General features: G+C 44.8%; 2 protein-coding genes across 6 annotated transcripts in view; both read right to left on the reverse strand.

Annotated features, from left to right (window-relative positions):
* ZNF185 (zinc finger protein 185 with LIM domain) overlaps window positions 1-11,995 on the reverse strand; it is a 94,432-nt gene extending 82,437 nt beyond the window's left edge. Inside the window, exon 1 of the mRNA XM_040467427.1 lies at window positions 11,214-11,995. The gene's annotated coding sequence lies outside the window, so the exon portion shown is untranslated. The remainder of the gene's footprint in view (window positions 1-11,213) is intronic.
* Window positions 11,996-12,257: 262 nt separating this feature from the next.
* The window catches only part of NSDHL (NAD(P) dependent 3-beta-hydroxysteroid dehydrogenase NSDHL), a 30,136-nt gene continuing 17,074 nt past the window's right edge, over window positions 12,258-25,319 (reverse strand). For 4 of the 5 annotated variants that reach the window (XM_040467453.1, XM_040467448.1, XM_040467450.1 and 1 more), the window contains 5 exons: window positions 21,427-21,573; window positions 17,877-18,005; window positions 14,984-15,126; window positions 13,756-13,858; window positions 12,258-12,673 (listed from right to left, as the gene is read on the reverse strand). In XM_040467453.1, coding sequence (XP_040323387.1) covers window positions 12,341-12,673; window positions 13,756-13,858; window positions 14,984-15,126; window positions 17,877-18,005; window positions 21,427-21,573 — 855 coding nt within the window. In that variant the 3' untranslated portion in view covers window positions 12,258-12,340. The remainder of the gene's footprint in view (window positions 12,674-13,755; window positions 13,859-14,983; window positions 15,127-17,876; window positions 18,006-21,426; window positions 21,574-25,319) is intronic. The other variant, XM_040467451.1, reaches the window with a different exon arrangement.

Raw genomic sequence — 25,319 nt, forward strand, 5'->3', positions numbered from 1 at the left:
AGGGCACTTTTTGGGATGAGCACTGGGTGTTGTATGGAAACCAATTTGACAATAAATTTCATATTTAAAAAAATTAAAAAAATAATTAACATCATCTATGGACTTCAAGCTGTATTACAAAGGTATAATCATCAAGACAGTATGGTACTGCCACAAAAACAGACACTCAGATCAATGGAACAGAATAAAGAACCCAGAAATGGAACCACAAACATATGGCCAACTCATCTTTGACAAAGCAGGAAAGAATATCCAGTGGAATAAAGACAAGTCTCTTCAGCAAGTGTTGCTGGGAAAACTGGACATGGAGAAAAATGAACCTGGACCACATTCTTACACCATATACAAAAATAAATTCAAAATGGATGAAAGACCTAAATGTAAGACAGGAAGCCATCAAAATCCTCAAGGAGAAAGCAGGCAAAAACCTCTTTGATATTGGCCACAGCAACTTGTTACTCAACACGTCTCTGGAGGCAAGGGAAACAAAAGCAAAAATGAACTATTGGGACCTCATCAAAATACAAAGCTTCTGCACAGTGAAGGAAACAATCAGCAAAACTAAAAGTCAACCAACTTTGGATTTTAGTATCCAAAATCTATAAAGAACTTATCAAACTCAACACCCAAAAAACAAATAATCCAGTGAAGAAATGGGCAAGGACATGAATAGACACTTCTCCAAAGAAGACATCCAGATGGCCAACCAACACATGAAAAAATGCTCCACATCATTCATCATCAGGGAAATACAAACCAAAACCACAATGAGATACCACCTGACACCTGTCAGAATGGTTAACATTAACAACTCGGGCAACAACAGATGTTGGTGAGGATGTGGAGAAAGAGGATCTCTTTTGCACTGCTGGTGGGAAAGCAAGCTGGTGCAGCCACTCTGGAAAACAGTATGGAGGTTCCTGAAAAAATTGAAAAAAACAGAACTACCCTACAACCCAGCAATTACACTGCTAGGTATTTATCCAAAGGATACAGGTATGCTGTTTCAAAGGGGCACATGCACCCCAATGTTTATAGCAGCACTATCAACAATAGCCAAAGTATGGGAAGAGCCCAAATGTCCATCGATGGATGAATGGATAAAGAAAGTGTGGTATATACATACAATGGTGTATTACTCCGCAATCAAAAAGAATGAAATCTTGCCATTTGCAACTACGTGGATGGAACTAGAGGGCATTATGCTAAGCGAAGTTAGTCAGTCAGAGAAAGACAAATATCGTATGACTTCACTCATATGAAGACTTTAAGACACAGAACAGATGAACACAAGGGAAGGGAAACAAAAATAATATAAAAACAGGGAGGGGGACAAAACATAAGAGACTCTTAAATATGGAGAACATAGAGTTGCTGGAAGGGTTGTGGTAGGGGGGATGGGCTAAATGGGTAAGGGGCATTAAGGAATCTACCCCTGAAATCATTGTTGCACTATATGCTAACTAACTTGGATGTAAATTAAAAAAATTAAAAAAAATTAATATCATCTAGATGATACCCTTACAAGGACACAACATCATTTCATTGGGTACTCATGTGGGAAAAAAATGTCCTTGGATCCTACTGTATATGATACAAAAAATTAGTTTCAGACAGACTGCAGGTCTAAATATGAAAGGTAAAACAACAAAGCTTCTAAAAGAAAAACAAGAGAATATCTTCGTGAACTTTGAGTGGTGAAAAATTTCTCAGCCATGACACAAAAAGTACTAAATATCAAATAAACATTTGATAAGTGGAATAAATGAAAACGAAGAACTTCTGTTCATGAAAACATACTGTTGAAATGAAAATCCACCCCAAACATGAGAGGAGATCTTCACAATACAGAAATCTAACAGAATACTCATCCACAATATATCAAAGAAACAAACAAATAAACAACTATAAATCAACACTATGGGTAGGTGAGCTAATAGGAAAGCAGGTAAAGATCAGAACAGGTACTCCGTCTCAGTAGTTCTCAGGAAAATGCACATTAAGGCCATAAGATGTCACATTTAAAAGAAAGAACACCAAGTGTTGGCAAGGATATGGGGGCAACTAGAACACTCGCAGATTGCAGATGGGAGGGTAATTTGGTACAACCACTTTGGAAAATTCTTTGTCTTTATCTATTAAAGCTAAATATATGAGTTCTCTGACCCAACAACCCCGTTATTGTTGTAAGTTGAATTGTGTCCTTCCAAAATTCATATATTGAATTCTTCTACCCTGCCCTGTACCTCAGGATGTAACTGTGTTTAGAACTAGGGTATTTCAGGAGTCATTCAGTAAAAATGAAGTCATTAGAGTCCCACTTGGAACAGAGTGGGCCTTAGGCCAATATGACTTCTTACAATGAGAGGAGATTAGAACACAGACATGCACGGAGGGAGCATGTGAAGACACAGGGAGAAGTCTGCAAGCCAAGGACAGAGGCTGCAGAAGAAAGTGAAGCTGCTGACATCTTGATCTTGGACTTCTAGTCTCCAGAACTGTAAGAAACTAAATTTCGGTTGTTTAAGCTACCCCATCTGTGGTACTTTTTCATGGTAGTCTGAGCAAACTAAAACAGGTATATAGTCAACACAATTGCATATACATATTCGACAAAAGGCATACAAAAGGAATATCCATAGCAGCATTATTTATAATAACCAAGAGCAACCCCAATGCCCATCAAAGTAGAAAGAACAAGTCAGTCATGCCATGTCCACAACAGTGGAGCATGAACTCCAACTGCAAACATATGGATGAGGCTCTCATACATAACGTGGAGGGGCAGAGGCCAGATGTGTAAGAGCACATACAGTGTGGTTCCATTTATGTAAAATATAAAAATGGGCAAACCTAATCTCTGCTGCTAGATGTCTAGGATAGCGGTTAGCCACAGACACATAGTGAGTAGGGGGGGACCAAGAGAAGGGGCTTCTGGTGTGCTTGGTCATATTATGTTTCTTTATCTGAGTGCTTTTATACAGACATGCTGTCTTTGTGAGCTGTCTTCAAGTTGTACACTTATATATGATATGCATGATATGCATATTCTTTTGTGTCTATTTTGTTTCAATACAGTTTAAAAACACAAGAGCACCAAATTTGGAGGGTTCCCCCTGCCCCCAGTAGTCTGCAGGATAGGAAGAGAATTGAACAGGAATGGCCTTTATTTGTTACAAGTACCATTGACAATGTTCCAGCCTATGTGCTGGGACACACGGGGTGAGGGAAATGAGCAGCTTTTGCCTGGCGTTTAGCAGGGACTGGCAAGAGCAGACTGCCTGGCTCATGGAGACCCCTGGCTGCTGGGGGGAAGACAAAGGCAGGCGCAAATAGAGTCAGGAGACCTGGGACGAGTCTGTTGACATCATCCATGTTATCAGTGGCATAGTTGAAGACAGGACGCCAAACCAGTCCCCTGACTCTGTGCACCATAGCACATCTACTATCTACCCACGGGGGACCCTGGTGTGGTAAGGACAGCTGCAGCCCTGCCCCTCCCCACCATGCCTCATGATCCTTGTGGTCTAAATGTCTCCCCACTCTAACTTGGAATAGGCTCCTGCCTCCAGGCATTGCAAACAGCTATTTGCCCAGCTCAAGTATTCATCTGCTGGGGTCCTGAATAGAAAGAGTAAGGGGATTCTTCTCCTTTGTTCCACAAGGGGGGTACACAGGCTTTGAGGGTGAAAGAAAGAGCCCCACAGGGCTATTTCTGGGATATCTGAAGATACATCTGAGTTTTTGTAGTCTTTTGTTTAAAAATTCCAGTAAGAGCATCTCAGTGATGTGGAACAGGGCAGGGGTGTGTAGATCAGACACAGACACACATAGTCACAGAACCATTTGTGTCATGTGTATTTTATTGGCCAAGAGTGCCCATACCTGGTCATTTTCTAAAGCCTGTGGAGTGGAGGAGGGTAGAGGGCCCTCCCAGATCAGTGTTCTGTGGGACGGTTGCAAAAGGCACAACATGTTACCACAAGACAGGCTCACAGCCCAGCAGTCACCAGACTGCCTGTGGCTAGATCTGGGCACGGAATGGAAATGATGTCACTAGAGCTTCACGTTATTTCATCCAATTAACTGAGAGTTAATTACTATGTCCAAAGTGCTTTGAAGCTGAGGAGCACTGTTTATTCACAATTAAGGTGGAAGTGGTAAGCTCAGAGAGGCTGCACAAGGGGTGCTGGCATTAGAATGGGAAGATGGGCAAGGATTCTGCTTCTGTCTTGCTGTGAGGAGCTAGGGGACATTTGTGCAAGTGTCTGTAGGAGTGTCCTGGGGCTGCTGCAATCAAGTGCCACACATCGGTGGTGGCAGGGGTGGGGGTGGGGGTGGGGGAAACTAAGACAACAGGCATTTATCCTTTCACAGTTCTGGAGGCCAGAAGTTTGAAATCAAGCTGTGGGCAGGGCCATGCTCCCTCCAGGGGGGAAGATCCTTCCTACCTCCTCCAGCCTCCAGCTTCTGGCATTACCCCAGGCATTCATTCCTTGGCTCAGGGCCACATCACTCCAATCTCTGCCTCTGTCCTCCACATAGCTGTCTTCCCTGTGTCCGTGTCTCTATTTCCTCTTCTCATAAAGGCCATCATATTGCATTAGGGCCCACCTGAATGACCCCATATTAATGTAAATGATAAAATTCATTTTGAGAACAGTGGCACACCTAGTCTTCAGTCCCACTTTTTCTAGAAGCTTTGGCTCTCTCAGTCACCCCCACGTTCCAGTGCTGAGGAAAGAGTGAGGGAGGGACTCTTAGGAATGAAGCACTCATTGGGCACTGGAGATCAGATGGGTCCTGTTATGGGTTGCATTATGCTCCCCCAAAAGATATGTTGATGTCCTAATTCCCAGTGCCTGTAAATGTGACTGGATTTGAAAATGGGTCATTACTGTTTTCTCATTGTTGCAGGGTTCTCTCTGGCTCTGTGGAGCACTCCTGCTGGGGTGGAGAGAGGTAGGCCCCAGAGTGCCAATGCCTGTGCTGGCCTTGCAGGGATCACAGGGATCACAGGTAGGCCCTGCCTTGAAGTACTTAGTGCGGAGGGAGGCAGGTACATAAGCCAGGAGTCTTGGGCTAGAGTCATGGGTGGAAGAAGCCCCAGGCAGGCACAGTGGGAGCCTGGGAGAGAGTACAGCAGGAGCTTCACCTGGCCTGGCTGCCAGCCCAGTAGACTTGTAGGAGTCAGCCAGGCAAGGACAGCAGAAGGCATTCTGGGGAGAGGCCCCCATGTGCTGCCATTAGCAATGGGCTTCCTACTCCAGTGGGAGTCCCTTTAAAGCTCCAGATCAGACTGCCTGCAGAGTCCCTGGTTTAGAGGGGCCACAGATGTCAAAGGTTATCTTGGGCTCAACACTGAAGGCAGCTTTTTAGCATTCAGTGGCCTGGCCAGAACTGACTTTGATGAAGGGAGCAATCAGACAATTGACTGTGAATAGGACAAGGACGTCAGGACCCTTGGTTCTGCGGTACCTCGATGCAGCCTGTCCCGTACAGCCTACAGTGCCTTGGGGCCTCGCATCTAGGCCCAGTCTCTGCAGGCTTGCTCTCAGCACCACCTGGGCCCGTATTAGAGCCCTTTTGGCTGGCTATGGCTAGATGGTCTTCAGGTGGCCTTAGCTTAGCCTGTGCTTCACTTCCCTAAACACTAATCCCAGCCCCAAATATAGCACAAAGAGGCATGTCCAAATCCTAGTTCCTCTCCTGCCAGGACATGAGAACCAGTCCCAGGCCTTGAGGCAGTGCTGAGACCTAACACTTGCTCACCTGGGCCACTGGATTCTTAGGCCTTTCCAAACCCGCCCTGCAGATCCACCCACATTTCTCAGCACCTTCTAAACCTGCACCATCATATTAGTGACCTCTGTACAGGATTTGCAATCATCAGTCAGTGCCAAACTAGCCCAGTGAGTTATTTGAATAGTATTTGGCAGACAGGGCTGCAGGGATCCAGCAGTTTGTTTGAAGCCCATGGCCTGTCAGGAGGTTGGAGCATTGGCCCTTTACCCAGGGACCTACCTCTGTCACCTTGGTGAGGGGACGACTTTCCCTAGATTCATGGCTGCTGAGCCTGTTGGGACTTGTCTGTCCTTTGGCTCCCTTCCAGCTGGAGGCTGTACCTTACTGGCCACTGTGGTAGATTGAGTAATTGCCCCCCCAAAATGTCCACCCCTTGAGATGTATTGATGGAAGTGGAGATGGGAGCGATGCACTCTGAAGATGGATGAAGGGGCCACAAGCCACCGCTTACAGTGGTGTGTGCCTCTGGTCCCCCTTGCACTCTTTTCATCATATAAACACAAAGGCCACCATGTCACTCTTCAGTGGGCAATAAAGTCCAAGTTCCTTGACCCTTGCAACCTCACGTCCTACCATTTCCAGGCACAGACCACAGTGTTTCCCTTGGCCTGGAAGCTAGGCCATTCCTTCTCTTTTCTAGCTGGCCAAAGTGGGCTTGCCCTATATGTATGTATGTATGTATGTATGTATGTATGTATGTATTTATTTATTTATTTATTTAGTGTAAAAATATTTGATGAATAAGAGGTCAATAATTTTTAATATTCCTAAATGGAGTATGTTTATAAAACAGGTTAAAATATATTCTATATCTTTCAGATTTACAGTGCTTTGTATTTTATTTTTTAAATTTATGTATTTTATTTTTTTAAATATAATTTGTCAAATTGGTTTCCATACAACCCCCAGTGTTCATCCCAACAAGTGCCCTCCTCCCTGCCCATCACCCACTTTTCCCTCTTCCCCACCCCCCATCTACCCTTAGTTTGTTCTCAATCCTTAAGAGTCTCTTATGATTTGCCTCCCTCCCTCTCTGTAACTTTTTCCCCCCTTCCCCTCCCCCATGGTTTTCTATTAAGTTCCTCAAGATCCACATATGAGTGAAAACATATGGTATCTGTCTTTCTCTGCCTGGCTTAAAAGTAGCCATTCTAATGGGTGTGAGGTGGTATCTCATTATGGTTTTGATATGTGCATTTCTCTAACCATTAGAGATGTTGAGAGCATCTTTTCAAATACCTGTTGGCCTATTAGTCACTCTTAAGCGGAGGTTGGCAAACTTTCTGTAAGGGGGAAGACAGTAAATATTTTAGGCTTTGTGGGTTACAGATCTCTGTCATAACTGGTCAACTCTGCCGTTGTAGCATGGATGCACCCAGACATGTCAGCAAATGGATGTGGCTGTATGCCAATAAAATTTTACTGACTAAACACAAACAGGATTCAACCCCAAGTTCAGTTTGTGGACCTTTGCTCTTAAGGGAAAGAGCACTTGGGATATTACTTTCTCTGTGGGAGTCTCTGAGGGTAAGTGCTCTATCTTGGTCACTTCTGCATCCCTTTGGACTTAGCAGGTGCTCAGTTAATATTTTCTGAATTGATGGTCCCCACCCCTCCCCACAGAGAACAAAGCCAGTGGTGTGTATGTCTACCAGTACCTACTAGAGAAGGTGTCTCCCAAGAGTTGCAGTACAGGGCAAGAGCTGAGAGGCTTTCACCCTCTTCCCTCTCTTTCTCCCCTACCCAGTTCATGCTAGAAAGTTTTCTGGGCTGAAGGATCTAATGTGAACAAACCTTCTGGGGCTGAGTGGGTGAAAGAGCTGGCAAAGCGTAGGCTCTAATTTGGGTCCATTATCATTTGAAGTCTTCCACAATTGACAACTAGGCAGTGTGGGGTAAAGAGGTGCATGCTGCTGATGGAAGGTTCTAGTGTTTCTCCACATGCCTCTTTTTGGTCTCCATTCCTCTTATTTGTGCCTTTTGAGCCCTTCATGTTGCAAAGCCTCAGATTAGAGCCTGTGCCCCTTCCTCCCCAGATGGGCACCTTTGCTGTGTAAACTGCCTGAATCTTGGTGGATAATGTGGGGTGCACTAACCTAGGGGATTCCGAGCTTGTGGTTTAGCCCTGGCTGTGCTAATTGCCTGAGTGCCCTACGCCATGGCTTCTTCTCTTCTCTCTGGGGCTCCCCCAGCTGGTCAAAGTGGGTGTTAGTAGCTTTGTCCTCTAAATTCCCTTTCAGTCTGGTCCCAGGAGCAGCCACTGCACAGGACTTCAGAGGCAGAGAAACAAATCCAAAGTCCCTGGACCTTGAGGAGTGTAGCGGCTTGTAGGAGACCCAGGCAGCTGAGCCAATGACTGATGGCAGTGCAGGCTGGGCTTTGTAGGAAGCCAGGAGAGAGAGACTGTAGGGCAAAAGCTGTGAGGAGTGAATGATGTTGGAAAGAAAGTTTGAAAGAACAGGCTGCTTGCCCAGCAGGAGCAGATACCCTGAGGTGAGCTATGCAGAGCAGAATGGAGCTGAGGAGCCATGAGGAGCTTATAGGCTAGCTTGCTGGTGCTGGGTGGAGAGAGGGAAGGCAAGGGGAGTTGCAGAGAGGTATTTCAGTTCAGAAGGGAGAACTTTCTACCAGCAAGGGCTGTTATCACACAGCAAGGCAAGGATATCCTAGTCAGTGGATAGAAATGCACACCAGCACTTGAAGGGCTGTGGCCAGAGGCCTAACGCATTTCTGTCCCATCTGACAAGTCCACTTCTACCTTGCTTCCAGTCCTTCTCTATCTTGAAGTCATGGCCCTACAGGCAGAGCAGCTGGCCACAGCCACCTCTCGGTCCATGGACACTGCCAGATGGAGATGCTAATGAGGCCTGGGAGCTCCACTCTGGCCTCTTCCCTGTCAACTTGTCTCTCTTGGACCCTTCCTCAAAAGCAGGCTTCCCTACAGCTGCTGGCACCCATCCCACCAGCTTGGATTTTATATTGGGCCATAGTCATCTTTGAAAAGCTGACAGCTCCGTGCCCTCTGCTGACAAAAGACACATACTCACAGATGTCCCAAAGGTTGTAGCCAATTCATAGAATTCACAGACCTCCCAATTCCATGCATGAATGCCAGGCCTGGAACCCCTGCTCCAACCAGTCCCACTGGCTGTTTCCTTCTGTTGCTGCAGTTACTCTAGGATTTCAACCAGGCAGGTAATAACCCCCATTTCTTGAGCACCCACTTGGTGCTGTGGGGATGTTGGTTGGCTCTGCCCTCAAGGAGCTCCTAGCCTGGTAGGGGTGGGAGGAAGTACACCGAGGGAATACTTTAAATAAAGCGAAGATTGAGAGCTACAGGCTGGGAGTTCCGAGCAAGTGGATGATTTCCAATTGGGAGAAAGAGGGTAGGCTTTTTGCAGGGAAGGGATCTGGCTATTTTGGATTTGGGGACATAACAGGGAGAGGACAGGACAGGCAGCCAGGGCAATGTGAGCAAGGGGACGTCTGACAAGGCATGAGGAGTTTGGCTGGAGTGCAGTAGGTGTGAAGCCCAGTGGAAAAGGCTGGAAAAGCAGGCTGAGCATAGGTTGTGAAAAACTGGCTGCAGAATGTGTTCCAGAGAAAGTTGGGACCCACTGAAGTGTTTTTGACAGAGGAGGGACAAATCTAGGTCTCTTTTAGGAAGGATGACCTGGAGATACATAAAGTCTGGATCAGGGGAGGCAGACAGATCATCTTGGCTGTCCCAGTACACCCGATCCAGGTGCAGAGAGGGCCAGGTGCTGAACTAGGTCAGTATCAACAGGGAGGGAGGAGGGACTGAAATGAGAGACCTCCCCAATGAACACGCAGAACTGGGCATGGACTTTCAGCTGTCCTCAAGCTGGGAGAGAACTGCCTTCCCTCCAGCATGATTTTACAGATGGATATGCCATGGGGGAGAGGCGCAGGCCTAGGTTGGTTCTCTAGGATGTTATTTTAGGGAGGTGTACTGCAAGGCTATCAGCCATCAGGAAAGGGACAGATTGGGGTGGCCCAGGGACTCGGGCTGGTTAGGAAGACAAGTTCAGTCTTGCAATAACTGAAGCAAGGTTCTAGCTGGACTTGGTGACCTGGTGGGAGTCTCCTTCAGTGGTGGGGAGCCATGCGTGGAGCCCGTAAACAGAGTGGCAGGCTCACGGAGTCTCTGCTCAGTAAGTCTGAGGTGGGGCCCCATCATTTCTAACAAGCTCCCCATGGGGGTGCCAAGGCTAGCCTTCCCGGGCAGTTGGACTTTCTCCAAACGGATGGGGGTGGGGGTGGGGAGTGATGTAGGTCTGAGTCAGGAATACAGGGCAGAGTAAGGAGTCATAAAAGCTCTCTGCGGCAGGGAGGGTAGCTCCACTGCAATGTCAGCTCCAGGTTGTACCGGTTTCATTCACCACTGAAGCCCAGGCAGTGCCCAAAAAACGTGTACAATGAATGGGTGAACAAAACAAGTGAGCAGACCAGAGGTTCCCTGAGGCAGTAGATACAGATGGACAGGACGTACGAACTCTGGACAGTTCGGTGAGGGACACCTTTTGTAGGGGCAGCTGGTAGCATTTTCCCAAGAAAGCTGGGAGGACAAAGCTGTGGGCACTTTGGTCTGCCAGTCTCCCTCTTCTAGGCCTGAGAGTCTCCTCCTCACAGCTCTGAAAGCAGAGTCCAACAGTTCTATGCCGTGGCCTCCTCCTCCCTCCCACTCCGCCTAAGAAATCAGGCAGCAAGCTGAGTCCTTTCCAGGTGCTCCCACTAAGGCTTCATTTCTATTTCCATGGCTACAGCATTGCTCAGACTTTTGTTACTTCCTATTTGATCTCCCAGGCCCCACACAGGGTGGTGATATAAGCTTCTTGATTTTTGCCCTCCACTGTGTAAACCCTGAACAGTTTCCCATGCATACAGGACAAAGTTTAAGGCCTCTTGGCTTGGCATCCTGAGCCCTATTTATCTCTTCAACCAAACCAACCTCCCACTGCTCCATGCCGCCCCTCCCCCCCCCCAGCCAGGCTGGGCACTTCTGTACTTCACTGAATCTGAGAAAGACAACACACAACTAAAGAACTTATGACAAGTCATTGCTTATGAACCTGGCCTTTCAGCCTGAAATGCCACCTAGGGGTCTACACCTATGGACCCTTTATCCATCCTTTGAGGTCCAACTCAATGCTGTCGCCTCCTCGTTGGAAGCCTTTTTGATGGTCTTGCCTGGAAGCCATGTCTCCTTCCCCTGAAATTACACCACCTTGTCTCCCAGGCACCCCGGCTTGTGAACATATTTCAAGCTCCTCTATTCTAAGTGCCTCCGGGGCAAAGACCCAGTCTTATTTCTGCTTGTGCTCCCCTGCCCCATCAGCTTTGTACAGTCTACCCCCAGGCGGGGGGGACGTTCCTATCACACATACCTCATGGCATGTACAAGACCTTCACTTTACTCCAGTCTCTCCTGCTGCCTCTCCACCCCTGGACAAAGGCAGAGAAGAAAGCAGAAATCTTTAACATTACATTTCAATGAGTCTGGGAAGAAAGCAGGTTCTGTAAGCAGAATATCACCAGAAAATAGAGAGCACTGAAACATATGTGCTTTGCCTTTTGGAAACTGGCTGAAGGGTTCTATGAACGTGAGCTGCAGAGAAACAGCCCTTTCTGCATCATCTCGTGGAGTTTCTGCCCAAACTCCAAGCAGATCCAGGAGGTACTTCTCTCTGACCTCTTCAGTGGCAGACTGTCAAGTGGCCCCACGTCCCATGTTAGAACAGGAACTACACAGCTGAAATGGCAGGCTGCTGGGGCACACTACCACCTTGCAACTAAAGTGGACAATGGGGCTCTGCTGCTAAAGAGACATGTGTCCATGAAAGAACATTTTATGAAGAAACAATGCAGGCAGGCACACCAGCTACACCTGAGAGAGAACCTGGACGCATATATGGAGGTGACCAACAAGTGGTCTCTTCCCTCTGGAGATTGCTGGTGGTGGGGTGACAATTATTTAAAATTTTTAAAAGTTTTTGCTCTAACTTCTGTATTTGAAATGTACATTTGAAGTTTCACCATGTGTTTATAACTTCTGCTCTTCTAGTATATCTGTATTATGTGGCTCCCCGAACAGTTTGTGGCTTCTCCTCTAGTATCAGTTCACATGGAAGAAAATGTACTTTCTCATCATCAATTAGCAAATGGGTTGTTTCTTCCCTATAGCTTCCTTGATTATGCACAAGCACACTGGAATGATAAGTAACCCAGGACTCAGGAGGGGTGGCAGAGAGGAAGAGGGAAAGAACGAGAACACCACACAGCAGAATGTGAAGCTGCCTGCTTTAAGAAATTCAAATCCAATCCTACAAAGGGAGAAATGTCTGCTGCTTTCTCCACCCTTGTGGTCGCAGAAGAGCTGGGTGTGGTCTCATCTAACTGGCAGGAGGAGACCTAAGCTCAGAGGAAACTCACTTGAAGGAGGTTAGTTTATTGATCCACAGGGGACAGTTAGTGGCTGGGGAATGCACTGAGAGGGCCCAGTATCCAGGGTGCCTCACTTGACCTTCCGCAGGTGGTGAAAGCCCTGTATAGTCCTTTCTATGGCATCATCCATGGTGACCAGGGGCCGGTAGCCCATGACCTGTTTGGCTCTCTCACAGCTGTAATAGTGGAATGTGCCAGCCAGTGCAACCCGCATTGGTGTGAAAGTGGGCTGGACACAGATGATAGGACTGATCACCATCACCAGGAGGGACAGCAGAAGAGCCAGGTAGTAGGCCACCCAGTACGGGATGTGATACTTGGGGGCCTCATAGTTGAGGCCTGTCAGGATACGAGACAGGAATGTCCAGAAAGGGATGGGCTCGTCATTGGTGATGTGAAATGCCTGGAGAGAGAACAAGAAGTTAGAAAATGCTCCCCAGCTGCAGAGGTGAGAAGACCACACTTGGAACTTGGGAGCTCAACCACACGCTGCTGGCTCAGCCTGGGACCAGTATTTTAGGAAGCTAGTGGCTCTCCCTGCCTGCCCACCTAGTGTCTCCAATCTACCAAAGTCAGACTGCGGCAGAGGGGCTTTTTTGGTTTGCAGCTACGGGCAGGTAGCCTTAAAGTCGAGAGGGAAGGTGAGGAGTTTTACCTATGGGCCAGGATTTTTAAGTAAAGCTTAGATTGAATTCAGGAAAGTATGTTTGTTAATTGCACTTAATTTAATAATAATGTTCTTCATGGTAAAACTCTTTCTCTTCAGATGCAACAAACAGGTTACATTACATTTCTCAAATGTGATGTGTTTCATCTAAACCAAAAGCCATACACTTACCCTAGTCCTGCCACCCTAAGTGTTACAGCAGTGGGAAAACAGCAGAGGTCCAGGAGAAAAATGAGGCCCAAAGTGGGACTTCCAAAGGTAGTGGTGAGAAACAGGAAGATGGAGGCCCTATGAGTGGGAGGAGAGGGTGAGGAGGCCCTAATGTGCTCTCCCCTCTCTGCGTGAGGGCTCACCTCCCCTGACATGTCCATCCTGCCCACCAGGTGCCAAATGCCAGGACATTTAGGTATATCCACCCCTCTGGAGCGGTGAGAGGCATGGGCATGGGTGGGCAATGGGGGAGAAATGGAGAAATTTCCAGAATAAGCAGGAGAAAAGATGAATAGGAAGCACCCCATCAAATGTACGTGGGACCCTGCTGGGAGCAGTCAAGTCCACTGTGTGTATCCAGGTCACGTAACATGGAGAACCAGGTCCTGAATGTTTACTCAATTCCAGCTCATTGGCCCCAGATTTGGGCTGTTTGGAGCTGTGTGGCACTGCAATGTCACCCCACCACCTACCATAGGGGATCAACCTCGGACCAGATCAGCCAGGACACGGGAACATGAAGGCAATTTGCCAACAAATCCAATCATGGGGAGACACAATCCGAAGATAGGCAAACACACACGGGGCAGGAGGAGCAGGAGCCTTACCTTCCCACTGATGGCCGCATCTTGGGAGAGGTGCTCTGCAGCCAGGATGTGTCCATGCACCACATTCTCCACGAAGGTGAAGTCCACCAGGTTCTCCCCATTTCTGTGGGCATGCCGGGAATGGTTCCACAGTTAGAGATGCAGGGGCCAACGTTCCTGGGGCCCTCAGAGGTGGGATATGTAAGGGCCAAGCAACGAGTCTGAGAGCCCAGTGCCCAGCCTGCCCTATCCTGGCAAGGCCAACCCCGATATTATCTGCTCTGGGCTTCTATTTGGGTAGCGGCTCTTCAACTCCCCCTGGGACACTCTGGGCTAATGGCTTACTTTGGCCTCACACTTTTCTACCATCTCTTTCTAATCCCTCAAAGCAAGAAGACAGGGCAGCAAGGAAGCAAAGCAAGAGGCAGAGAAGCAAGGTGCCAGGACACACGAATAAGAGGAGGAAAGAAAGAAAAAGAAAGGAAGGAAGCCAAGGTGTACTGGGGAAACAGCCACACTCTGTCACCACCTGCAAGGGTCTTACCACCTGCACTTTCCTTGATGAGGAATGCGAACACCTCTACCTGCCTTCCTAGATGCAAGGAGAGCTGAAGGCCTGGCCCTTGACCTTGTGCCACTCTTTTCCCCCTTGAGCCTATTTCCTCAATTTCCCAACAGGGATACAAATATTTTCCCAGGCTACCTGACAGTGTACTAGGTTGAACACTGTCCTCCCCAAATTCATGTCTCCCTGGAACTTTTGGATGTGACCTTATTTGGAATTAGACTCTCTGAAGGTGTAATCAAGTTAAGATGAGGACATATTGGGGTAGGATGGACTCTAAATCCAGTGGCTGGCATCCCTTTAAAAGGGAAATTGGGATAGAGACACACAGAAAAGATGCTCATGTGAATGTGGAGGCAGAGATTAGAGTGATTTATCACAAGCTAAGTAACACCAAGGACTGCTGGCCACCACCAGAAGCTGGGAGAAAGGCCTGGAAGAGATTCTCCCTCAGTTTCCAGAAGGACCAACCCTGCCAATGCCTTGATTTCGGACTTCTGGCCTCCAGAACTGGGAGAGAATTAATCTCTGTTGTTTTAAGGCCCTCAGTTTGTGGTCACTTGTGGCAGCCCCAGGAGACAAACAGAGAGGGTGGCAGAAAAGGCCACATTGGAAGAGAGCTACACAAACTTGACTGATACTTGTCAAGGGGTCATGAAGAAGACCAATTGTGGGCCAACTTACCCAATCACAAACTTCATCTTGCCTTTCTTGGCTGCCTCAATGAGGATGGGGACCAACTGGGGGTCCTTTGGGCCAAAAATGCCATGAGGGCGGATGGCTATGGTTAAAAAATTCCTCTCAGGATCATTGGCGTCCAGGACTGCCTGTAAAGAGCAGAAAGGGCAGGTCAGTAGCACGACTCACAGGAGACATGGAGGCTGGCCTCTGCTCTGGTATAATTTGAAGCTACTTCTCTATCCCATCCACCCATGCCACCCAAATTTGAAAACACAGGAGAGGTAGCTGGGTCAAAACCAGTATGATCAAGGTCACCTGACTGGCTCAGTCAATGGAACATGCGACTCAGGGTTGTGAATTAAAGCCCTATGTTGGGTGTGGAGCCTACTTAAACAACAACAACAACAACAACGACCACAGTATGATTAAAGAGAAAGGCCTACTAAATGTCCATCAACTGATGAATGGATAAAGAAATTGTGATTTATATACACAATGGAGTACTACAGGGCAATGAGAAAGAACAAAATATGGCCCTTTGTAGCAACGTGGATGGAACTGGAGAGTGTGATGCTAAGTGAAATAAGCCATACAGAGAAAGACAGATACCATATGTTTTCACTCTTATGTGGATCCTGAGAAACTTGACAGAAACCCATGGGGGAGGGGAAGGAAAAAAAAAAAGAGGTTAGAGTGGGAGAGAGCCAAAACATGAGACTCTTAAAAACTGAGAACAAACTGAGGGTTGATGGGGGGTGGGAGGGAGGGGAGGGTGGGTGATGGGTATTGGAGAGGGCACCTTTTGGGATGAGCACTGGGTGTTGTATGGAAACCATTTTGACAATAAATTTCATATATTGAAAAAAAAATAAAAATATAGTAGCAGATGGAAAAAAAAAAGAGAGAGAAAGGCCTAAAATGCACACCTGCAGCCAGGGGAAGATGAGCCTTGGCTGCAGTTTGTGGAAAAAATCTGAGGGTTCTAGTTAGCAAGTTAGCCTTTAGCCTCCTGCCTTAAGCTCCACGTGCTTGTTTCCACCAGTCACAGGCCACTCTGGTCAGTTCTAAGAACGACCTCCTGGGAAGGGTCTCTGATGAACCCAAGTGGGCCAGGAAGAAGGGACTGAGAAGGTAATGGGTCTGGGAGAAACAGTGCAGTGACTGGGTAGCTAAAGAGATGATCCAACACAGGTAAAGCCTAGAGCAGTGTCTAGTACCTAGTAAGCACTCAAGAAGTGGCAGCCGTTATTTGTGTCATCCACTGTCAGAAAAGATATGTTTCGCGTGGCTTAGTGGACAAACTAGAACTTAAGGACTTGAAGTACAGAGAAACAGGTTTTGCTTCAAAAGTGACAAAACATCCCGAATGATTTGCTATGTTATTGGTAAAAATGTGGACCACGACAGCTCCTACCCGGATGGGAGGACCAAATGAGGTGACCCACGTCAACTGTTTCGGTATGTGCCTCATATGTGTACTTATTGTACCACCTCACCTAGGATTTCTACTCTATGGTGGCAAAATTCTTGCACATGTTTTCCTCCTGGTGAGTTTAAGCTGACTTTGAGTTCACTGAGTTTATCATCAGTTGAGAGGTCTGAAAATCAACAGCGAGATGTGTGCCAACAGGGGCTGACATGGGGCTCCAGGAAGGTCACTGTTGCGCAGGCATTTATAGGCTTTGCTTACTTCTAATTGAGCAGCCAAAAGTCAACGCCAAGTGAGGCACTGATGGTCTGAGGCATGGCTGCCACTTACAGCTCCTGAGGGTAGACAGGGGGAGTCCCAGTGCCTTAGATGAGAGTGCTTCTTGGTTCAAGTCCTAGCAGGTGGGAGCTCTGTGAGGCTCTCCATGCTCCAAGGAGAGGGTGGCAGAAGCTGGAGACAGGACTGCAGCTTACAAAAAGCCAGGCTTCCACCCCCTAGATTGGGGATGCCCTTGTGTCTCCCTGCAGATGAGTTATTCAGGAACTTTTTGAGTTGGAGGAATACCAAACAGATGGGAGGCAGCTGGCTCTCAGACAGCACAGTGGGATGCATGCCAAGCCAGCACTAAGCTCTAGTTTGCTGGCTGTGAAATGCAACCTCAGTGGGTATGATATGCTGCAAACACCTGGGAGAGGTAAGGTCACAGCTTCCCCCGCTAAGGCAAGCTGTCTGTGCTCAATGAGCATCTATGGCCTTCAAGTTAAGTATGCCCTTAGGGTAATATTCTCTCTGGACATTAGTCCTGGAGCTAGCTGCTGTCAGGGTCCCTGTAGCCCTGGAGTCCAAAGGCTTACTGGCCCTGTTACTCAACTCGGACTGCTGCTAAAACCAGGCGCTCCTGGGCGAAGCTAGTTTGCCAAGTGGAAACCAGTGCCTTGCCACGTACTTTTCCTTAAAATAAAGCAAGATCCTTTCATTGTTTAAGAATAAGGGAAGGGGGTAAGAGTGCCACTAGGAAGGTGTGTTCAAATGAAAACACTTGTGTGTCAAGCTCAAGTTCTGTTTGCGTGCTTGGGATCATCATAAATTGCCTCTGATTTCTATGGCAACTGAGTAACCTTGCATAGCGTAGAGGTTGAGTGCATGGGGTTAGCCACCCACTAGTTGCAGAGTCTCAAGAAGAAAGTGAATCTCTGTGCATCAACTGTCCTCATCTGTAACCTGGTGATGATAATAATATCCACCTTATAGGGTCATTGTGAAGTTTAAATGAGAAAGTTCCTGTAAAACACTCACATTAAGCTATTGTTATTATTTTTTAAATCGAATTTCATCCACGAATTTTACTTCCCAAGTTAGGTATTCAGGCCTGAGAACACTAACTTCATAAATATTTTTCTTAAAAATCTAAACCTTACAGATGTTCATGGAACTCGCTTGTCACTCAACGAGTTCTCAGGTACGTACTCTCTCCTGTAAGATTTTTGTCTCCGTGTAATAGTCAATGGGTTTCATAGCATAAGGGAGGTCTTCGGTTCCATTCTTGATGTTGACACCCTCAAAGACGACACTAGCACTGCTGGTTAAAATGAGTTTCTGGCAGAGGAGAAAGGAAGGTTAAAAAAAATAAAAGTAAGAAATGATCATTATTTAAACAATCTGATGGTCATGCATGAAAGAGAATCAAACAACATGTTCACAACCCTCACAGGCAAGGCACCGTACAAATTATTTACTGCAATGCTTTGCTATCCAGGTATTTTTAAAATAATTCAAAGATCAGCATCTTTTGTTAGCTAGTGGATTCGAGATACATTCTATAGCATTCTAAAACAGTGGATTTCACGTTTTTTTCTCTATCACTACTGAGAGATGGAACAGGTATCTCACTGTGGGAATGATTCCTCAAGGGAGAAGGATAGCCCCCAAACTTAGAGGGAGATGTCTGTCTGAAAAAGCTGCCTGGTGCTTCTGGTACCAACCCTGGCATGTCAGCACAGGTACACAAGCACATGTGCACCATACCCACTTGAGAAGTGCTATTGGAAAGGAAATGCTTTCTTACAAGGGTCCCAGCTTCCAGCCCTCTGGTTAAAGGCAGCACGTCAAAAACTGAACACCAATAGCTCGAATCATATCTTTACCGCTTTTATTCAACATTGTACTGGAAGTCCTAGCAAGTGTAGTGGGTTAAGACAAACAATAAGGAATAATTTGAAAAGAAGAAACAAAACTATTACCATTCACAGATGTTGGAAATGTCTACACAGAAAACATTATGAACATACAGAAAATATTATAGTTACAGTTCAGCAGAGTTGGTGAGTCCAAAATCAATATACAAAAATTGTGTTTGTCATTAGCAATTAAAAATATGAAAGATATTTTAATAACCCCAAATTAAGAACACAGGGATAAGTTTAACAAAAGATGTATAAAATCTTTCTAAAGTAAAGGATAAAACTCTATTAAAAGGCATTAAAGAGAGAGATAGAGATGTTATTATGTATTTATGGATACAAAGACTGAGTATTGGAAAGGTATCGATTCTCTCCCAAATTGCCTTTAAATTTGATGCAATGACAATAACAACTCCAACAGCCTTTATCAAGGAACTCGAGAAGTTGATTCTAAAATTTATATGGATGAGCAAAGGGCTAAGGACAGCCACGCAAATTCTGAAGAACATGGCTAGGGGGTGAGTTGTTCTAGCACATACTGAGATTGACCTTAAGCCTTGCTTACTGAAGGCAGAGCACAGTAGTATGGGCACAGGCGGAAGCCAATGAAGCAGAAGAAAGAGCTGGGAAGAGACCCGTGGAAGGCACCTACATCTGAGATGTGCTGGAGGGGGCACTGAAGAGCAGATGGGTCACATGATAAATGATGCTGAACAACAAAAATTCAATCGCTACCTCAGACCACACACAAACTTAAACTGTTGGTGGGTTAAAGATTTGAATGTGCAAAATAACACTTTAAACCTTTGGGGAGAAAACCCACATTAAACAGTCTCTTGATTCCAGTGTTAGGAATGTTTCCTAAATATAATATGAAAAGCCACTTTCTGCACTGCAGCCACTAAGCTATTCTGCCACTTCAGTGAATATACTCCATATACATATATTGAGATGGAAAAATCTCAAAAAACATGTTGGGAGAAAATGCAAGTTGCAGGAAGATATATTCACTATATCATTTCTATAAAGTTTTTAACATGCAAACTGATAACTTATATTGGTTGCACATGGAGCAAAGAGCAATGATAAACCCAAGTTCAGGACAGTCATTCTCCATGGGTGGGGAAGGACAGCAATGGCATTGAGGATGGAAACACACAGGGCTTCAACTTCACCAGTAGTGTTACTTATACTCTGTGATGATTATATGAGTACTATATTATTCTTATTTGTTTATTCTGTGAAAAAAAAAAAACCAGCAGCAGTGAAATTCACAGAGCTCAAGCATGGTATAGACTAAGGAGTCTGGGATTTGGCATTACAGGGTCTGATTTTAATCCCACCTCTTTCATTACTGGCAAAGAGATATCATTTAGCCTTCCAAATCTGGTTCCTCACCTATTAAGAGACATTAGTAGCTCCTGGTTACCTACTGAGAAGCAAATCAGGTGACAACTACAGGGAAAAATGTCTTATCATTTGCAAAGTATAAGGGGTCACTATTACTATGATCCAACCTTTCCAGGCACTGACCTCTGAAGAGCTCCTTATCCACTTGTTCTTTTCTTTTAATGTTTTATTTTTTTAAATTTATTTATTGGTGTTTGTTTATTTATTTTGAGATAGAGGGAGAGAGAGCATGAGTGATTGTGTGCATGAGCTGGGGAGGTACAAAGGAGGGAGAGAGAGATTCCCAAGCAGGCTTCATGCTATCAGTGCAGAGCCTGACATGGGTCTTGATCCCACGAACCGTGAGATTATGACCTGAGCCTAAATCAAGAGTCGGATGCTCAACCGACTGAGCCACCAGGCACCCACTTGTTCTTGCTGGGTCAGCTGATGATGCTGGGTGGCCCATAAGGGTGATGATCCTGAGAACCAAGATTTATAACAAAGCAGCAAGCTATGACATGGTGGAAATTCATATGCCCTCAGATCTGAATTATAACAGGTTTCTATTGGTAAAAAGTAAACAGCTAATTTTTCTTTGAAAATGTAAGCAAGGTCTGGAAAATAGTATGGCAGTTCCTTAAAAGGTTAAACATAGAATTAGTGTATGATCCAGGAATTCCACTTCTGGGTATTTACCCAAAAGAACTGAAAGCAGAGACTGGAGCAGATATTTATACACCTACATCTCTAGCAGCATGATTCACAATAGTCAAACATGTAAGCAACAGGTGTCCACTGATGAATGAATGGCTAGACAAAATGTGGCCTATCCACACAACGGAATGTTTTTAAGTGGTTAAAAAAAAAAAAGACATTCTGACACAGGCTACAATATGGATGAACCTAGAAGACCTTATGCTGAGTGAAAGAAGCTAGATATAAAGTCCACTTCTATGCGGTCTCTAGATTCATGGAAACAGAATGTAGGATGGTGGGTGCCAAGGGCTTGGATAGGAGGGGGAGGGGCGCTATTGTTTAATGGGGATAGCGTTTCAGTTTGGGAAGATGAAAGTAGAGATGGGTTGTGGGGATGTTTGCCGAGCAATGTGAATGTACTTGATGCCACTGAACTGTAAATTAAAAAATGGATAAAATGGTAAATTTTATGACATCATAATAAAAAATATAAGCAATAGACATTTTACAGCTCTTTAACCAGAGACTGATAAGCCTTAGCATCCTCAGATGGTCTACTGAGATGCAGTTAGAGTATTATAGCTCAAATTGGCCCAGCAGCTCCTAGGGTTGATTCTAGGATCTTCACAATATTTTAGGAAGCAAGCCTGGCTAGACCCAGGAAGAGAGCAAGAAGAACCCTGGCTCCCACACACTTAGAAGGGGCCACGACATGCTCCTGATAGCACTCACTCTAGCTTTCCCCTTACCTGAACCCCAGCCTCTTTGCAAGTTTCAATGACATTCTTGGTGCCAATGTAATTCACTCTATAAAAGAGTTCCTTGTTGTTACTGGATGGTGGGGGTGATGCACAGTGGAAAACCGTGCTTACACCTTTCAGAGCTGGGTAGAGATCCTAGAAAAGCAAACAGAGACCAAAGAAATTATTCCTGCTTTAGACAAGTAAACAGCCTCCTCACATTCCCACTCTCCAATCTATGGCATGTAGGTGTCTTGCCCTTTCATAAGTCTAATTAACATGGAAATACATCTCATTGTAAAAGATTCAAATAATACAGAAGTACATAGGATAGAAACCATGTTGTCCTTTCAATCGCCCCTCCCCATTGACTGGTCCCCAGGAAAAACTGGTTTAGGGCATAAGAAAGAAGCCTGTGGGGTCCAGACAAAGGCAGTATCTGTGCCTCTGTGTACCATGGGGGGGTGTGTATGCATGTGTGTGACAATTCAGGGCACCTGAGGGTAAAACTCCTGGGAAAACCAGCTCATAGATACAAATTATGAGTAATATGAAAAAGTCCCACACCATAAAAGGCAGTGCAAACAGCCAATACACAGGAGTAGTCCCTTCTGTGAAAATAGATATGGAACAGCAAGAGCTGAAAGGAAATAAAAACAGGTATGCTTAATTTACTGCTAAAAGGAACCAGAGCTCCTGAGAGCAATGGCTGATTATAGATCTGGGGCAGGAAATAGATAAGACGAGTCAGGAACACCTTGTTGAGCCAGAAAGTAAGGAAGCTAGCTAGCCAAGACTCGTGGGGTCCTGTTAAAAGGACTTAAGCATCATCTTGAAGAGGCTCTCACTGGCCAAAGAAGGGGCAATTTGATCACCAGTAAGAATACGAATTCCTTCTATAAACTAATAAAGGAAACAAACAGTCAAACATTTAATCTGCATAAGGTACAAAGAATTGAATTAAGAAAGAAAGAGAGAATGATAGCATGTCGCCATTTTACAAAACCTTCATGAAGTAATAAGATCTAGGAATGATCATCAATAGACGAACATCACTAAAACAAAGACAATCATGAGTTATGTGCCTAGATCCACTGATTGTTAATATTTTGCCAAAATTTTCTTTGTAGGTACACACACACAAGATCTTTTTTTTTTTTTTTTTTTTGAAACCACTTAAGAGTAAGTTGAGACATTGTGCCACTTTGCCTCTAAACTCTTCATTAGGTATTTTCTAAGAATAAAGACATCCTCCTAAATACCACTAAATAATGATCACACACAATAAATGTAACAGGACACTCTTATCCAATAATTAGTCTATATCCAAATTTCTCCCATTGTCCCAGTAATGTCCTTTAAAGGCATTTTTATATTTGGATCCAGGATCCAATCATGGATCATATTGTATTTAGTCCTCATGTCTCTTCTGTCTCTTTCAATCTTGAACATTCAGTGATGATTCTTGCCTGGAACACTTATTAACACATTATTGCAAAATGGTAAAAATCCTAATTCTAGCATTTGTTTTACTTTTATTAGTTGGCATTCCTCTGTAATGTAGATGTTCCCCCTCCTTTATACTAGTTTTTCTCTTTTTTAAAGTTTATTTATTTATTTTGAGAGAAGAGAGTAGGGGAGGGGCAGAGAGAAAGAGGGAGAGAGAGAGAATCCCAAGCAGGCTCCATGCTGTCAGCCTAGAGCCTGACACAGGGCTCGAACCCACGAGCTGTGAGATCGTGATCTCAACTAAAATCAAGAGCTGGAAGCATAAATGACTAAGCCACCCAGGTGCCCCCTAATTTTTCTTTTTATCATTTTCAGGGACACATGGATTCTTATTTTATTCAATGCATTACTATCCACTACTATTACCTTTTGTGAGGTTTAAGTGTCCCAAATTTGGCCAGTGGAAGCTCTTCAAGTTGGTTCATATCCTTCTTTTTTAAAGTTTTTAAAGCTTATTTATTTATTTATTGAAAGATACACACACACACACACACACACACATATATATATATCGAGAGAGAGAGAGAGAGAGAGAGAGAGAGACTGGGGGGAGGGCACATGGGATGGGCAAAGAGAGGCAGAGAATCCTGAGCAGGCTCCAAACCTGCCAGAGCAGATCCTGGCGTAGGGCTCAAACTCACAAACTGTGAGATCATGACCTGAGCCGAAGTCAAGAGTTAGACACTTCACCGACTGAACCACGTAGGCACCCCAGGTTCCTTTGTCCTTTTGACATATTCTTATTAGGTTTTAAGCACTTTCTTAATTTTGTCCTAAGAAAATGTCTCAGGCTCACTGTACTACCCCTGCTCAGAGTCCTGAATAAGCTATATTCCCAAGGAACCCTGGTCCTTTTATGGGCAATAGCATACAGAAATCAAAATCTGAGCACTAGATGTGCATATTGCTATTGGTGCCCCAGAGGAAAAAACTGAACCAGAATCAGATCCAGCTTTTAGTCCACTAGAAACATAAGGCAGAGATCTGACTTTAAACTTTGTAGTACTCACATCAAAAAAGTAAAAATAAATGGATGAAAATAATTATAATGTATTTTATTTAATATATCCAAAATACTATCATTTCAATATGTAATCCAGATAAAATTAATGAATTATGTATATTCCCTTTTTCTGTACTACATCTGCTTTACTGGACAGTGCAGTCCCAGATCTACCAGTTTAGAAACCCTAGAGAACAGAGGGACATGTCAAACAAAACCATGGGAATGCAATCTGCAAAATCCAGTCCATGGGAAATGCTACAGGACAATAAATACAGTTCTAAATAAATATCAGTTATTCAACAAATGAAATGTGAAGGGGAACTTTTATAAGAGACTTAACTAGTTCAATCAACTTCAGTATCTTAACCTTCTTGGTTCATTATTTGGAAAGAAATCTTCTTGGTTTGTTATTTGGAAAGAAATCTTCTTGGTTCATTACTTGCAAAGAACTCTATTTAAAAGCACTTATGAGACATTTAGGGGTATTTGAACACAGGCTGGAACTTAAGGAATTGTCACCATGTTTTAGATGTAGTTATGGAACTGTGTTTTTAAAAAGGCTCCTTATCTTTTAGTGACAAATACTGAAATATTTATAGGAATAAAAATGATAATGGTGTTTAGGATTGGCTTCTAAACAATGAGGGTGGGGTGGGGATATAGGTGAAACAAGACTGTCTGTGAGTGGATATGATACAGAGGAAATCTATGAAATATTACAAAGACAGAACTTGAAAGAACACATGAAGGAGAAACTAACAGACATGTAGAATATAATTAAGGACTCCACCTTCCCTCCATATATGTCTGGTAAGGCTTCCAGAAAGAAAAGAGAATGGAAGTAGAGTCAGTATTTGAAGAATTTTCCAGAAATGAGGACAGAATTCCATCCTCAGAGTCCAACGGCCCACTAGGTGTTGAGTAGGATTTAAATAAAAAACGAAAAGTCAGACCTACACATGCTTTCCACAGAATATACAGGATAAAAAAGAAAATCCTAAAAGGCATGAGATTAAAACCCAGCTGACCCCCAAAGGAATAATCAGATTGAGTGTTGGAAGGAATAGTTATGAACCTACAATTCCACAAGATTGTAGGCAGGATTCCACAATCCCAGCAAATAAGCACTTATGAGAAAGGGTGACATAACAACATTTTCAAGCATACAAGGGCCATAGAAAGTTTTCTGCCCAAATATTCACTGAAGGATGCTAAAGGAAACACTTCAGGAAGAGGAAGGAACCTAGAAGAAAGAAATGGGAGAGAAGAAGTACTGATGAACGAATTCAAGAATACGGCACAAAACCTAAGTAGTGACTTTCAAGCCCATTTTAAACCCCTTCACCCTTTTCACATCCTCTTTAGCTTGGACTTCTTGATCCATCAT

Source organism: Herpailurus yagouaroundi, unplaced genomic scaffold (genome assembly GCF_014898765.1).
Source record: "Herpailurus yagouaroundi ecotype Mexico unplaced genomic scaffold, PumYag 67493, whole genome shotgun sequence".
NCBI lineage: Eukaryota > Metazoa > Chordata > Mammalia > Carnivora > Felidae > Herpailurus > Herpailurus yagouaroundi.